The 12,792-nt window shown below is 34.3% G+C and overlaps 1 protein-coding gene across 1 annotated transcript; it reads left to right on the top strand.

Annotated features, from left to right (window-relative positions):
• Window positions 1–732: 732 nt before the first annotated feature.
• Window positions 733–10,852, top strand: LOC118274113 (odorant receptor 46a). Its single transcript, XM_035591489.2, has 9 exons — window positions 733–1,060; window positions 1,165–1,376; window positions 1,612–1,724; window positions 2,006–2,081; window positions 2,428–2,596; window positions 3,552–3,651; window positions 5,635–5,748; window positions 6,188–6,343; window positions 10,712–10,852. Exons 1-9 carry the CDS (start codon window positions 765–767, stop codon window positions 10,763–10,765), a joined length of 1,290 nt encoding a protein of 429 aa, XP_035447382.2. The 5' UTR covers window positions 733–764; the 3' UTR covers window positions 10,766–10,852.
• The last annotated feature ends 1,940 nt before the right edge of the window (window positions 10,853–12,792 follow it).

Raw genomic sequence — 12,792 nt, 5'->3', positions numbered from 1 at the left:
GGTGCCTTTTCTTATAACCGTAATTACATTGCTGTTGTAATTATAATAATTGCTTTTGTCGACATATTAAATTAACTCTTTTTAAGGGGATGTTTTTCATAGTTTAAGTTTATCCTCAATATATTTGAATTCTGTAGAGCGCTGACAACGGTGTGAAATATTTCTTCAACAATTTGCACGTCGCGTCGCTCAGGTATTGAGGTGGCTGCCTACGTTCACTGCGCATTACCCGACACACTTCGAATAATATAACATAAACTCACGCCTTAGTCCCATGTGGGAGTAGGTAAAAACAGCAGAGTTCATATAATAAGTAAGAAATTAAACTATTAAAGTGTATCACACGATTGAGACGTTATCTCGCGCTACTGAACCCACGCTGGAATAAAATGTAAGCGATAATAAAACGAAAGAGCTGAGCAGTAGTAAAGTAGAAACAAAGTTGGCAGTAGCACAAAGTGTAATGATGGCAAAAAGTGATCAAAAATGAAAACTGATCTTATCCAAGTCACTTTGCTCTCCCCGTATCACTTTCTTAATGACATGTTCTATACCAAGTAATACTCTTGGCTATACCGCTTGCAATACTTAGAAATTGTCACGCAGCGCTTCCACTTAACAATATCACAACATAATGTATAACATCCACTTAATGTCGCTCTCTCATTGTGTTTATGTACAAAGGGGCATAATATGATGAGGTATAAGAAGCATTCTTATATTACCCGTCAAAGGCTTCACTCGTGGAGGGCTTATGAAGAAAAATGATAATTCTTAATGAAAATATGAAAAACAAATTGGCGTTTTTGTCGCCTGTGGTGCCGTACGGCGTATTTGAGTCCTGGGAGGACCTCAACCCTCGACTGTACCATGCGGTCCACATTTACTGGCTCAAGTTCTACGGCATGTGGTTCAATGATTCCTCACCACAGAGTATCAAGTTTTGGGTGCAGATGTTCTACACGTTGATCGTTTTATGGCTTGTATGTTTTTTTCCCGGTATTGGAGAAGTCGTTTATTTACTGAGGCGCAGAGAAAATATTGGTGATGTCGCCGAGGGGTAACTAGATATTTCCCAGTTCACTTACATTTTGTTTATCTATCGTGGGTTGATACTTCCTACTAAACGAGATAATCAAAGATGACATAATATTTTTTTTTCAGTTTGTATTTGTTTTTGAGTGAGATGTACACCTACTTTAAAGTCGCCGTGTTCTGGCTGAACAGGAACAAAGTGATCGATCTTTTGAAGTATTTGCATTGCGAAGAATTCAAACCAAAGGAACCGGAGCACAGAGATATAATAATAAAAAGCATTAAAAGTGCTCGCTTCGTCATGACCTACTATTCCACTATGTGCGTCGGAGCTGTGTCAGGTTAGTTTTCATAAACAAATATTTGTTACACACACAACGTAATTGAATCAAAATAAAACAGATTTGACTTTATAAATGGTCGACATGATAAAATGTATTTGAACAGTGGAGCATGTAATTGTAACAAATAACAAAACTAATGATACAAATGCTGTACAATAACAGTACTAGAGTTGGTTCAATATTTACATTTAAGCTAGCTTTCAACATAAATGTACATTATATTTCTTGGTAGTTGGAATAATAATGCCTCTGACTGAAAACTTCGACATTCTACCTACGAACGTGGAGTATCCCTTCTTCAACGTCTACCAGACGCCAGCATACGAAGCCGTTTACGTCCATCACGTAAGTTAAACTACTCACATATAAGAAACTCGATTAATCTTCAAATCGATACATCAATTCAATTAATACTGTTTTATGTACAAAATTTTCAGAACAAACTATTGGCCTATCGAAGAAAAATATATTAGCAACTGTTTTACTAATAGTTTTTAGACCTAAATAAACAATTTATTTTCGAACTATGTGTATCAAAAATATTAATCTTTGCACATAAAATCTAGTTTAATTAAAATAATTCGCAGAACATTTTGTTAACCTTAGAATGTACACTTTGTTTTTAGATTTATTACAAGCCAGCTACTTGTATAATTGATGGAGTCATGGACACAATATTGGCAGCTTTCGTCGCTTCAGCTAGTAAGATTAATAATATTATAAATTACATTCTATTTATCATATTGTTTAGAAACAGTGCTGTAAGAAATGATATCCAATATTCAAGTACATATTTCATTAAACATAACGTCTAATTTATCAAAACTGTCTAGAAATGTAAATAGGTATCTTATTTGATATGTATAACACTTAAAATGTAAACCTTAAAATAAATAAACTAGAAAATAAAGTATCCGTCATCGATAAGTTAAAAGATTGCTACGCCGACGCTACGGGCTACGAAAATCCGTAGCGGTTTCGTAGATATGCTACGGTAGCAATAAATAAGTTATGATTAACATTACATTATAACTATATATTTTAACAGTTGGACAAATAGAAATTCTAGCTTTCAATCTGCGAAACTTCGATATTCTGGCTGAGAGACAACGCAAAAGGGACGTCGCTGAAAACAAGTACATTGAGGAATATAAACCACCGTACTACGTGCGTTCAGTACTGAAAGAGTGTATTGTACACCACAACTGCATTATAAGGTAATGACTACATATTCTGCTTAGTATATTTAAAGCTTTTGTGAAAGCAGAAGCAAATGAAAAGTGTTGTAAAATGCGCGAGACGTGAAGGTTTTAGCGCTAGTTGCAAGTGACTTGGAGTGACTGTTCTCTTAGAAGCTGTTACTTGAAGACTCTTCGTACACTACTATTTAAATAACTTTGAAAATATATTCATATAACATATTACATTTTCAAGTAATATGAAAATAACTCTTTGATTAATTTAGCACCTATGAACATTCTTTACACGAAACCAACAAGAATGTATTCTACATTCAAAACTCTACTGACGTAGTATTGGTGTAGTAAATTGAGCTAATCTAGGTTCTAAAGAACAACAGACAATGTATCAGTGGTGTATCTACTCGGGCAAATGTTAAGTGAGGAAAAGGGGTGATCGTATCAGGCACGAATAGCACCTGCCGACGGCAAGACACCGGTACCGGCTTGGCTCAGGCAACTACTCGGGCCTGCAATCTGAACAGTCAATACTTGGTATGAGTGAGAGGTTAATCTTTCCAACTCTATTAGGAGTGTTATGAAGGTTTGATGGGATTGAAATGCAAGTATGGATGAAGGTATGGGAATATTATGTAAGTGGAAAAATATGTCATCCTTTTTGGTTTTAATTTCAAAGGACGATGTTATGTTCTCTATTCACCCAGTTCAAGTATTAGTTTTATTATGACAGGTTGCAAAATGATTCAATACTTTTTTCGTATTGAAATTAAATTATGTTATTTATGATTTCGTTCTAATAAATAAAAAGTAAACCAAACATTTGAACACAAATATAACCTACATATATATATTTTTACATGTAACTTTTCGAATATGGCAGCACATTTTTACATTTCATTTGCCCAGATAAAATAAAATAGATGACACTATTTTTGCTTCGTAAACGAATGTTGTAAAACAAATTGATTTTCAGATACGTGTCGATGATTGAGAGCGCTTTTAGTTTGGCGTCAGCTCTGCAGTTCATGCTCAGCGTCATGGTGCTTTGTTTGATCGGCATTCAGTTCCTATCGGTATGCACGATAATATTTTATATCTACGTATATTAAACTAAACTAAAATAAATATACACACAACACAACGCCACGCCTTTTATCATGTAATGCCGCTATACAATGTACACCTACTTTTCTCCATTTGTGTTATAAGTCCCTAGTAATAATGAGTAAAAGTAATATGTAACATAAAAAACTAAATGTGTTTGCTATCTTAAGAATTATAAACTTTATACTATAACATTGATGTAAGCAGAGTAGGTTATTAAGCTTGTTTTCAATCTGACTTATATTTATTACTAGCAAATTCGACGAACTCCGTTTCGCCACTAATGATTTTCCCTGTTTTTCTGCTTATCTATTAAATTTTTAGTTTATTTTTTTTGCTATAAACCTCGCGGAGCCCGGAACCTTTCCAACGAACGCAAAATCGTGGAAATCGGTTCGTGCGTTCTGGAGTTATAGCGTCAGGAAGGAAAACCCGACTTATTTTTATATAATAGATGTATGGTCAAAACTAGCAATAGATGTATCGATAAATGAGAATTTATAGTAAGTGTATAGGAACATAAAATTATTATTATTGTTCTAATAAAAAAGCTAACGATGCTACTTTAGATAAACCGAGTGTCAAGTAGACGATTTTAACACGGAACCAAACAGTGGTGATAACTAAATGAGAGTGGATGAATATTAAGATTAATCATCAGTTTCCGAAAGGAATGGGTTTTGATAATCACTTGATTATTTGTACCAACGATAGCGATAATGAAAAATGTTTATGGGCTTTAAGTGGCAGATTATGCGTAGGAGTAAGGTAGTCACAAAATATACCGAGAATTGTCTCGAAAACCACGCTATTCAACCACCCACAGCACGCCATGAGTTATTAAGAATCAATTTAGTAACAACAAATTTTGTTTATATTTCCCGAAGGGTTCACAAGGTGTATGTCCCTGTTCTACCACCCACGTGCCTTAATTAACAGTCAATTTCTACGTAATGTAATACGTAGCAAGAGGTCATGAATATAAATTCAAAGACCAAATACCAAATTCAATCTATTGCATAATTTTTCAATTTTAGTATTTAACTATTAACCTCAATCAAATAAAAATCACGGTTTCGGTCACTCACGTAAATTAATGGAGAAAAGCTTTACTATATTTTCACTACGAGCGCTAACTAGTAGGCTGCGTAACGTCGCCATGTCTGCGCACGCTGCTCATGATAAAGAGTCCCTCTGTGACTCGAGACTAGTAGAGCATTTCTCCATTAATTTACGTGAGTAAACCGTGATTTTTACTTAATTTGGTATGAGGTTAAGATCACTATCGTGTGATAGTGATCTTAACCTCTTAAATCTTAACCTCAATCTTAGGAATCCCATAATACTTGAGAATATTAGCAAAATAATCCGACACAAAAAATAAATACAATTCTCAATAAATAAAATACGCCTCGCCTAGTCAAAGTATCAGAAGAGAACATGAAGAATCAGTTAAGTAATTATAGATTGAGTGTCTTTCCCAGAAATGTAATTACCTTTTCTTGTGCGCGTCAAAAAGATACTCAGACCTACACTTGTTCCTTCATTAATATCGATTTAGTAGAATCAAGATCGAATTAGAACACAATCTAGTTGCTTTAGATGGGAATATCGAAAAATCTGGCTTGGAAACGACAAAAAATTAAATAAGGAATAATCTTTGAGAAGATGCAACGTCACGCCTTTTATCCCCGAAGGGGTAGGCAGAGGTGCACATTACGACATGCCGTTATACAATGTACACTCACTTTTCACCATTTGTGTTATAAGTCCCATGTAATAGGGGGTGAGCCTATTGCCATATACTGAACACAGTTCCAGACTCCGTGCTACTACTGAGAAATTTTCGAAAAACTGAAAAATACGCAGTAATACTTTGATACTTTCTTTGAGAATATTCAATGTGTAAATCAGTTACGATTTTTAAATCACTGTTATGCTTTCGTGTACAGATCGAGAACCCATCAAGTCATCCGATGCAGATAGCCTGGATGGGCATCTATCTAACCTGCATGCTGATTGAAGTGTTCATACTTTGCTGGTTCGGGGACGAACTGATCTGGAAGGTAATTGCAGTTGCAAGCGATGGAGCCAATAAATAGCCTTTGCGCTACGTTGCAGCAACTTTATGCCTCTCGTATGAGAAACTAGATGAATGTTGAGTGAAACTTTATATAATAAGTGGAACAGTTTTACATACTTGCAAACTATCTTATATGCTGGCTTATTGGTTGTACAGATATTATTATTATTAAAGTTGCGTCTACATTTCTCAGAATTCGTAATATCGACGGCGAAGTACCGATAACTCCTAACTGATATTTTTTCGAAGTTATTGGAAATAGTAACTAATAATGTATGAAAACCCAAGAAATGAAACTTTTTTTTCAATTTGTGTAAAATGTAAAAGTATTGGAACTTCGCAGTCGAATACTTGTCTTCCAAAAGACCTAAAGTAATAAAAATCTTTTTCTAAATTCTGTTATCAAAATTTTATTCTTACAGAGCATGGACTTAGCAAAGGCTGCTTTCGAAGGACCATGGATGAACAGTGACCGCAAATCCAACATGTTCATCATTATATTCCTGGAACGATGCAAACGACCCATGAGGTTGACGGCCGGAAAGATATTCACTTTGTCTCTCGACACTTATACAGTCGTAAGCACCATTTTTTTATTGTATATAGTTATTCACATGGTTTTTCTTTTCAGGTAAAATTGTTGATATTCTAAATATATGTCATAGCAAGTAGAACCAGTTTTAGAATACAAAAGTCCAAAGAAGTTTTAGTAATAGTCGCACCACTAACTCAATACACTGGATATCCATTCGAACTGATTACGATTGTAGACCGAACTCAAAATAGTTTTGAAAACCTTTTTAACGAACGGTTAATAAGTAATTACAAAACCTTTAGAAACCATTTACAGTTTCACATTTCAAGGGCGAAATTACTCAACAACTACTAAAATACGGTCATCAGTTGATTAATTAATTGCAAATCGTTGTTAGTGCTATTGAATTAATTAGTTCCAAGCCCAATCCATTCTAGTTTCGCTAAGATTTTCATGATCCAAGTCAGACACACTTACAACAATAGGTATAATAAATTAATGCTGTTTCAGTTAGCTTTAAGATGCTTTTGCTGTGTAACAAAGTGATTCTCAAGTCGTAAATTATTTATGTAATCTGATAGCCTAAGATTAAATATTCAAGAGAAAAGCTGAGTTACAGCGCACTGCTGTGCAAAGTATACTTTCTGAGAGTTTCTAATGAGGCAAATTAAATTGGAAAACTAAATCTCATCAGACGTATCTCGAGTAAGGATGGTACACGGAGGCGGCGGATTATCCGCTTCCAGATTTGTTTAATATAACGCCGCACCTGTTTCTTAGTGATGGAATATACAGAAAAGTAATAAGATTAAAATCTTTTTGTTCTCACAATTACTCATCCTTTTTTTTTGAGGGGGAAAATCATAAAATGACTTCTCTCGTTTTGGGCGAGGCGAGAGGGAGTGTCAGACTCTTACTGACTAAAAACCACCCCGTTCCTACTCCTGCTTTTCGAACCAGAGCCCTGGTAAACCCGCTAGGTAGTCCGCAGCTCTGGATCAGGCATCAGCCCTACTGGGCCCCATCTACAATTACTCATCCTACGATTATGTTTTATCAGTTTCGAGGATCTATCAATCGATTTCGTACTTCGCAAAACGACATTCCACGAACACGTATACTCTCAAATCACTCGAAACACGAAAAACACGAGTCTAGTTTACTTGGTGTACACAAATCCTTATTTGCATGTGCAAAGGTCAATCCACAAATCCACGCGGTCACGGCGCGCAAAGCGTGGAAAGTTTCGTGCAAAAAAATAGTGTATGATGGAGTTCACACCTCTCAGTGTCAGCATTGCATATGTTTCGGGATTCGGGATTCGGGATCCGTTCACACCGTGACATTTTAGCAATGTACAAATGTACGAATGACAAATGGCTACTGTATTTTTTATTCACAGAAAAAAATGTTTGTTATCTTACGTTTGAAGAGGAGTTTGGAATTATTTCCAAGATATGACAATAGACTCATCCCCTAGCACCACCCTCATCCCACTTATAATACAAATTGAGAAATGTAGGTGTACACTGTACATTGTACATTGGCATTAAGTGTCCTAATGAGCAAGTGCGCCTCTGCCTTCCTCTTCGGGAATAAAAGGTTTAACATTGCGTTGCGAATTAGTTGATTAATTAAGTTATTACAATTATTAAACCACACGTTACATTGCATTTGTTCTGGTCGGATTTGTATGGTTAAATTATTGATTAATCTATACATATAATAAAATCGTAGAAAAGTGCTGTCTGTACATTGAAAATAAAAATAAAAAAAATAGCAGGGGTTATTGTTATGTCGATGTCGAACCCAAAAATGTAATTAACTTTTTTTTTGTCTGTTTGTCTGTTTGTCTGTTTGTCTGTTTGTCTGTTTGTCTGTTTGTCTGTTTGTCTGTTTGTCTGTTTGTCTGTTTGTCTGTTCGTCTGTGCGCGCTAATCTCAGAAACGGCTGATCCGAGTTGGATGCGGTTTTCACGAATATATTGTGGGATGCTTAAATTTACATTTAGTGTTTGTTTCATGTCAATCGGTTCATAAATAAAAAAGTTATGTCAAATTAAAGAATCACGTCGAACATTCTATGCTTATACCATTAATCTCCGCAACTATTTGACGGATTTGGTTGAAATTTGGTACAGATATAGTTTAGAAACCTTAGAAAGGACATAGATATATAAATTAAAAATAAAATAAAAATAAAATAAAAATAAAATAAATTAAAAATAAAATAAAAATAAAATAAAAATAAAATAAAAATAAAATAAAAATAAAATAAAAATAAAATAAAAATAAAATAAAAATAAAATAAAAATAAAATAAAAATAAAATAAAAATAAAATAAAAATAAAAATAAAAATAAAATAAAAATAAAAATAAAATAAAATAAAAATAAAATAAAAATAAAAATAAAAATAAAATAAAATAAAAATAAAAATAAAATAAAAATAAAAATAAAATAAAAATAAAAATAAAAATAAAAATAAAAATAAAAATAAAAATAAAAATAAAATAAAAATAAAATAAAAATAAAATAAAAATAAAATAAAATAAAAATAAAATAAAAATAAAATAAAAATAAAATAAAAATAAAATAAAATAAAAATAAAATAAAAATAAAATAAAAATAAAATAAAAATAAAAAATAAATTTATTCCGGACATACAGCGCCATCTATTGTTCAATTTCGTACTTATAGTACGGAATTGAACAATGTCGGGCTGTTCCTATACTCCGTAGATAGATGGCGTTGATCGCGCAATGGTGTAATTACAATTGTTCAGTTCATGTTATTGTTTTAATTCATTGGAAATTTGTTTTTACAAAATAGTAAAAAGCAATGAAAAATATAACATAATACAACTTTTAGTACAAAGAAAACGCTCTAACGGAGTATAGATAATTCTATGTCGATCGTTACACGACTTCGGTTCATGTTATTGTTTTAATTCATCGAAAAAAAGTTAACAAATAGTAAAAAGGTATGAAAAAATTATATCAATATAATTAAACTTTTAGTACAAAGAAAATGCCCGAACGGAGTATAAATAAATAATCCAAGTTGTCTTTATCCTCGATAGATGGCGTTGGGATCGAAATAGATTGCGCTATGGTTTTGTTATTTTTAATAAAAATGTAGGTATCTGGCAGTAGCATTGAATTCTATCTCACCCTATATTACAAACTATTAATAATAGTTTACCCTCTTCGGATGCATTCTATTATAGCAAATAAGGGTCGCATCTGTACCCTAGTCAGTTAGAAAGACTGACACTATATTGGAACCGTGGAGTAAGTAAAAATATAACTTTTGACTGCACGGTTGGCGCAGTGGCTGGGCGACTGGCAACCGCACAACCTGTAGCGGTTTCGATTCTCGCACGGAGCAACTCTTTGTGTGATAAACAAATTATTGTTTCTGGTCTGGGCATCATGTGTATGTGAACTTGTACGTTTCTAAACGTACTCACGACACAGAAAAAAGTCCTAGTGTGTGGGGCAATGTTTCAAAAAAAGCAACTACATATTATTTAACGTATCTCAAAAGAACTGCTTGTAAAACAAACTAAAACAAATGGAAAGCAAGCCCGCTCCCGCTTCCAGCTTAGTTCAGCACAAATCCAGCATATCACAGGATTACATATCCAAAGCTCAATGAGTCGTATGTATTCAATTAATTAGAAACGGTTAATATTATACGCGTAATACGTTCTTAGTTATCTATTTCACTTCATTACTGAGATCGGTTTACTTATTCAATGAGATAACGGTACTACGTTTATGGGAACACTAACTAAACAAATGTTTAATAAGTCTGTTTCGAGACTTTCCCATGCAAACGAAGTAGGAAAATAATTTTATTCGTATTTCACGTTACATACACACACACACATAGATGCGCGTACATTCCGTACAAACGTGCTGTCATACATTTTACAGTTATTTTATTACATTTTTGTTTTACTGTAGGTTGTTTTAATAATGCTATATAACATGTGATTTAAAAAAAACAGCAATAAACCCCAAACCTGTGCTCTTATTTTTTTATGGTATACGCCGGTAAACGAGCTGACGAATCAACTGATTGTAAGCAATCGCTGCCGCCCAAAACACCAGAGGCGTTATAAGTGCGTTGTTTTGGAGGTTAGGAATTTAAAATTGTAGGGGAAATCGGGAATTGGGAAGATAAGGAAGTACCGGTAGTTGTCTATCGGTTTTACCGGTCCGGTAGTTGTTTCAAGTGGGTTTTCTGTGAGGCCGTGATATCACTCCGGCCGAGCCGGCCATTCGTGCCGAAGCATGGCTCTCCCACACATTTTCGCAATAAAAAGCCCCATAATCAATATTCTAACGAGTTCGTCATTAACTTTATGATTTCTAAAACCGACGTAATACGCTTATTTCTGTTTCAGCTCATCAACTGGTCGTACAAAGCCTTTGCTGTAATGCGGAACATGAAGAAATAAAGAAATAAATGCTCACTGCGCAACGCAATTATTTTTATCAGCTTACATAGTCCAAAATACCTACAGCTTCATTTAGTAAAGAAATAAAATATACGAAACTTTACAACTTGTATTTCAATGTACTACATTACATTATTGCTAGTAATTATTCAATGTCTCAAATTAATATTTTCATATGTTTTCCATTAAAAAATCCTCATTAGCATCATATACACAAATGAAAAACACTTACAAATAGATTGAAATGTAAGAACATGCAACATTACGTCACACTAATATTATAAATGTGAAAGTTTGTCGTCAACAGACGGACAAATATTCAAAATACGACACTTAAACTGTTTTGATGTGGTATACAGACAAGCTATGAGCTGCCTTAGGTGATATGATACTTTTTATCCCACAAAAACGCGGGCGAAGCCGCTGACAGAAGCCAGTGAAATATGAATTCGTTACTTAAGTATTTATTACTGTGGAAAATCCAACAATGATTCTCAATGATTTTTTTTCTTTACTTAAAAGTAATATCTTGGTAACGAAGGAAGGACAACTCTTAACTATGTACTATTGTATTATGATACTGTTATCATTAAAACAGGTATCCAAGTAGGCCAAAACCAAGGCCAACTGTTTTCTAACAAGCAACACAATCTGATCTCGACAAAAAACTGTGTCAAACTTTTCCAGTAAGGTAAGGATCAAGTCAGCATTCTTGGTCGGAGGAAAACACATTTTGAAAAGTACTTTTCGAAAGGAAAATATGCAAGTTCCAAGGAAACAGACATTGTAGTGACGTAGGTACCAATGAAACTTTGTACACGTCGCAATGTGCCAAACAGCCAGCAGTAATCCTCGCGAGCCGCCGCCCCGCCTCAACTTTTCCAATTCCATCCTCCATTCCTCCCATTTCTCAGGGTTGCCACACTAATCCCGAATTCTACCAACTTTTATGCCTGAAATGTTCTTTATTCAAAAATCGAAAGCACGTCAAACATCACAATTAAATAGAAACGTTTACGAAGATAACCTCGTTGCGTGACTCAAGTCGTTTTGTTTGTTTTTCATTAACATTACTATTGTCATTAAATTTAATGTATCTCGCATAATATTATACAGCTTTGATACCTTGCCTTTGTTGGGTAGATATCTACAATGTAATTATCGAGTATAAAATATTTATGGGCCTCTGTTGTGGCTAGGATTACATATTTATTAACTGCCTTTTCGGTAATCCAAGTAGTGTTCTGACAGCAAAATTACTCATTGGGTGTAATTACTAGTATTACAATCTGCCTAATGTAGCATAATTAGGCAGCTCTATTATCTGGCTAACTGAATAAGAAAATGATAGCGGCATTAAGTTTCACGCGCTATTTTCCAGCACCTAACAATACATCAAGTATACATTCATTTCCAGTACAAATTTGTCAAAATTTCGGCACCGAATAAATTCCCAGTAATTCTTTGATGTATCCTCAATCCTCAATATATTTACTTACACTCATACACAAATAGGACCCACGAGGAACATCGAGTTGAGTAGGTAATCCAACGCCGCCAACTGTTACTATTCTAAAGTCAAAATAACACGGGAACAATTTAATTATCCCATATCGGTCACAACGATGCCATAATCATTAACACAATGGCTGATACGAATGTGAACCCGGTTAGGTACCTACAAGTTTGTCAATAATTAACATGACCGCAACGCGGGTGTATTATACGCCCAAATAATCACAGTTGCTAATTAGACCCGATTGCGCTACTAAATATGATACTAATAACATTGGGATAAATTAGTCGGTTCATCGATAACATCTTTTATGACAGTTACGGTGAAACGGCTCTTGTTGTTGTCAATGTGTTGATCGTGTCGTGATTTTATTAATCACGACACGATCATATAATCTTTGGTTTAGGTTAAACACCGGAGCTGCCGACTACCTAGCGGGCTCGCCGGGGCTACGGCTTGAAAAGCAGGCGTAGGAACGGGGTGATTTTAGTCAGTAAGAGTCGAACACTCC

This window comes from Spodoptera frugiperda, chromosome 3 (assembly GCF_023101765.2).
Source record: "Spodoptera frugiperda isolate SF20-4 chromosome 3, AGI-APGP_CSIRO_Sfru_2.0, whole genome shotgun sequence".
Taxonomy (NCBI): domain Eukaryota; kingdom Metazoa; phylum Arthropoda; class Insecta; order Lepidoptera; family Noctuidae; genus Spodoptera; species Spodoptera frugiperda.
Note: the sequence above shows the minus strand (reverse complement) of the source record. Positions and strands in the feature narration are given on the sequence as shown.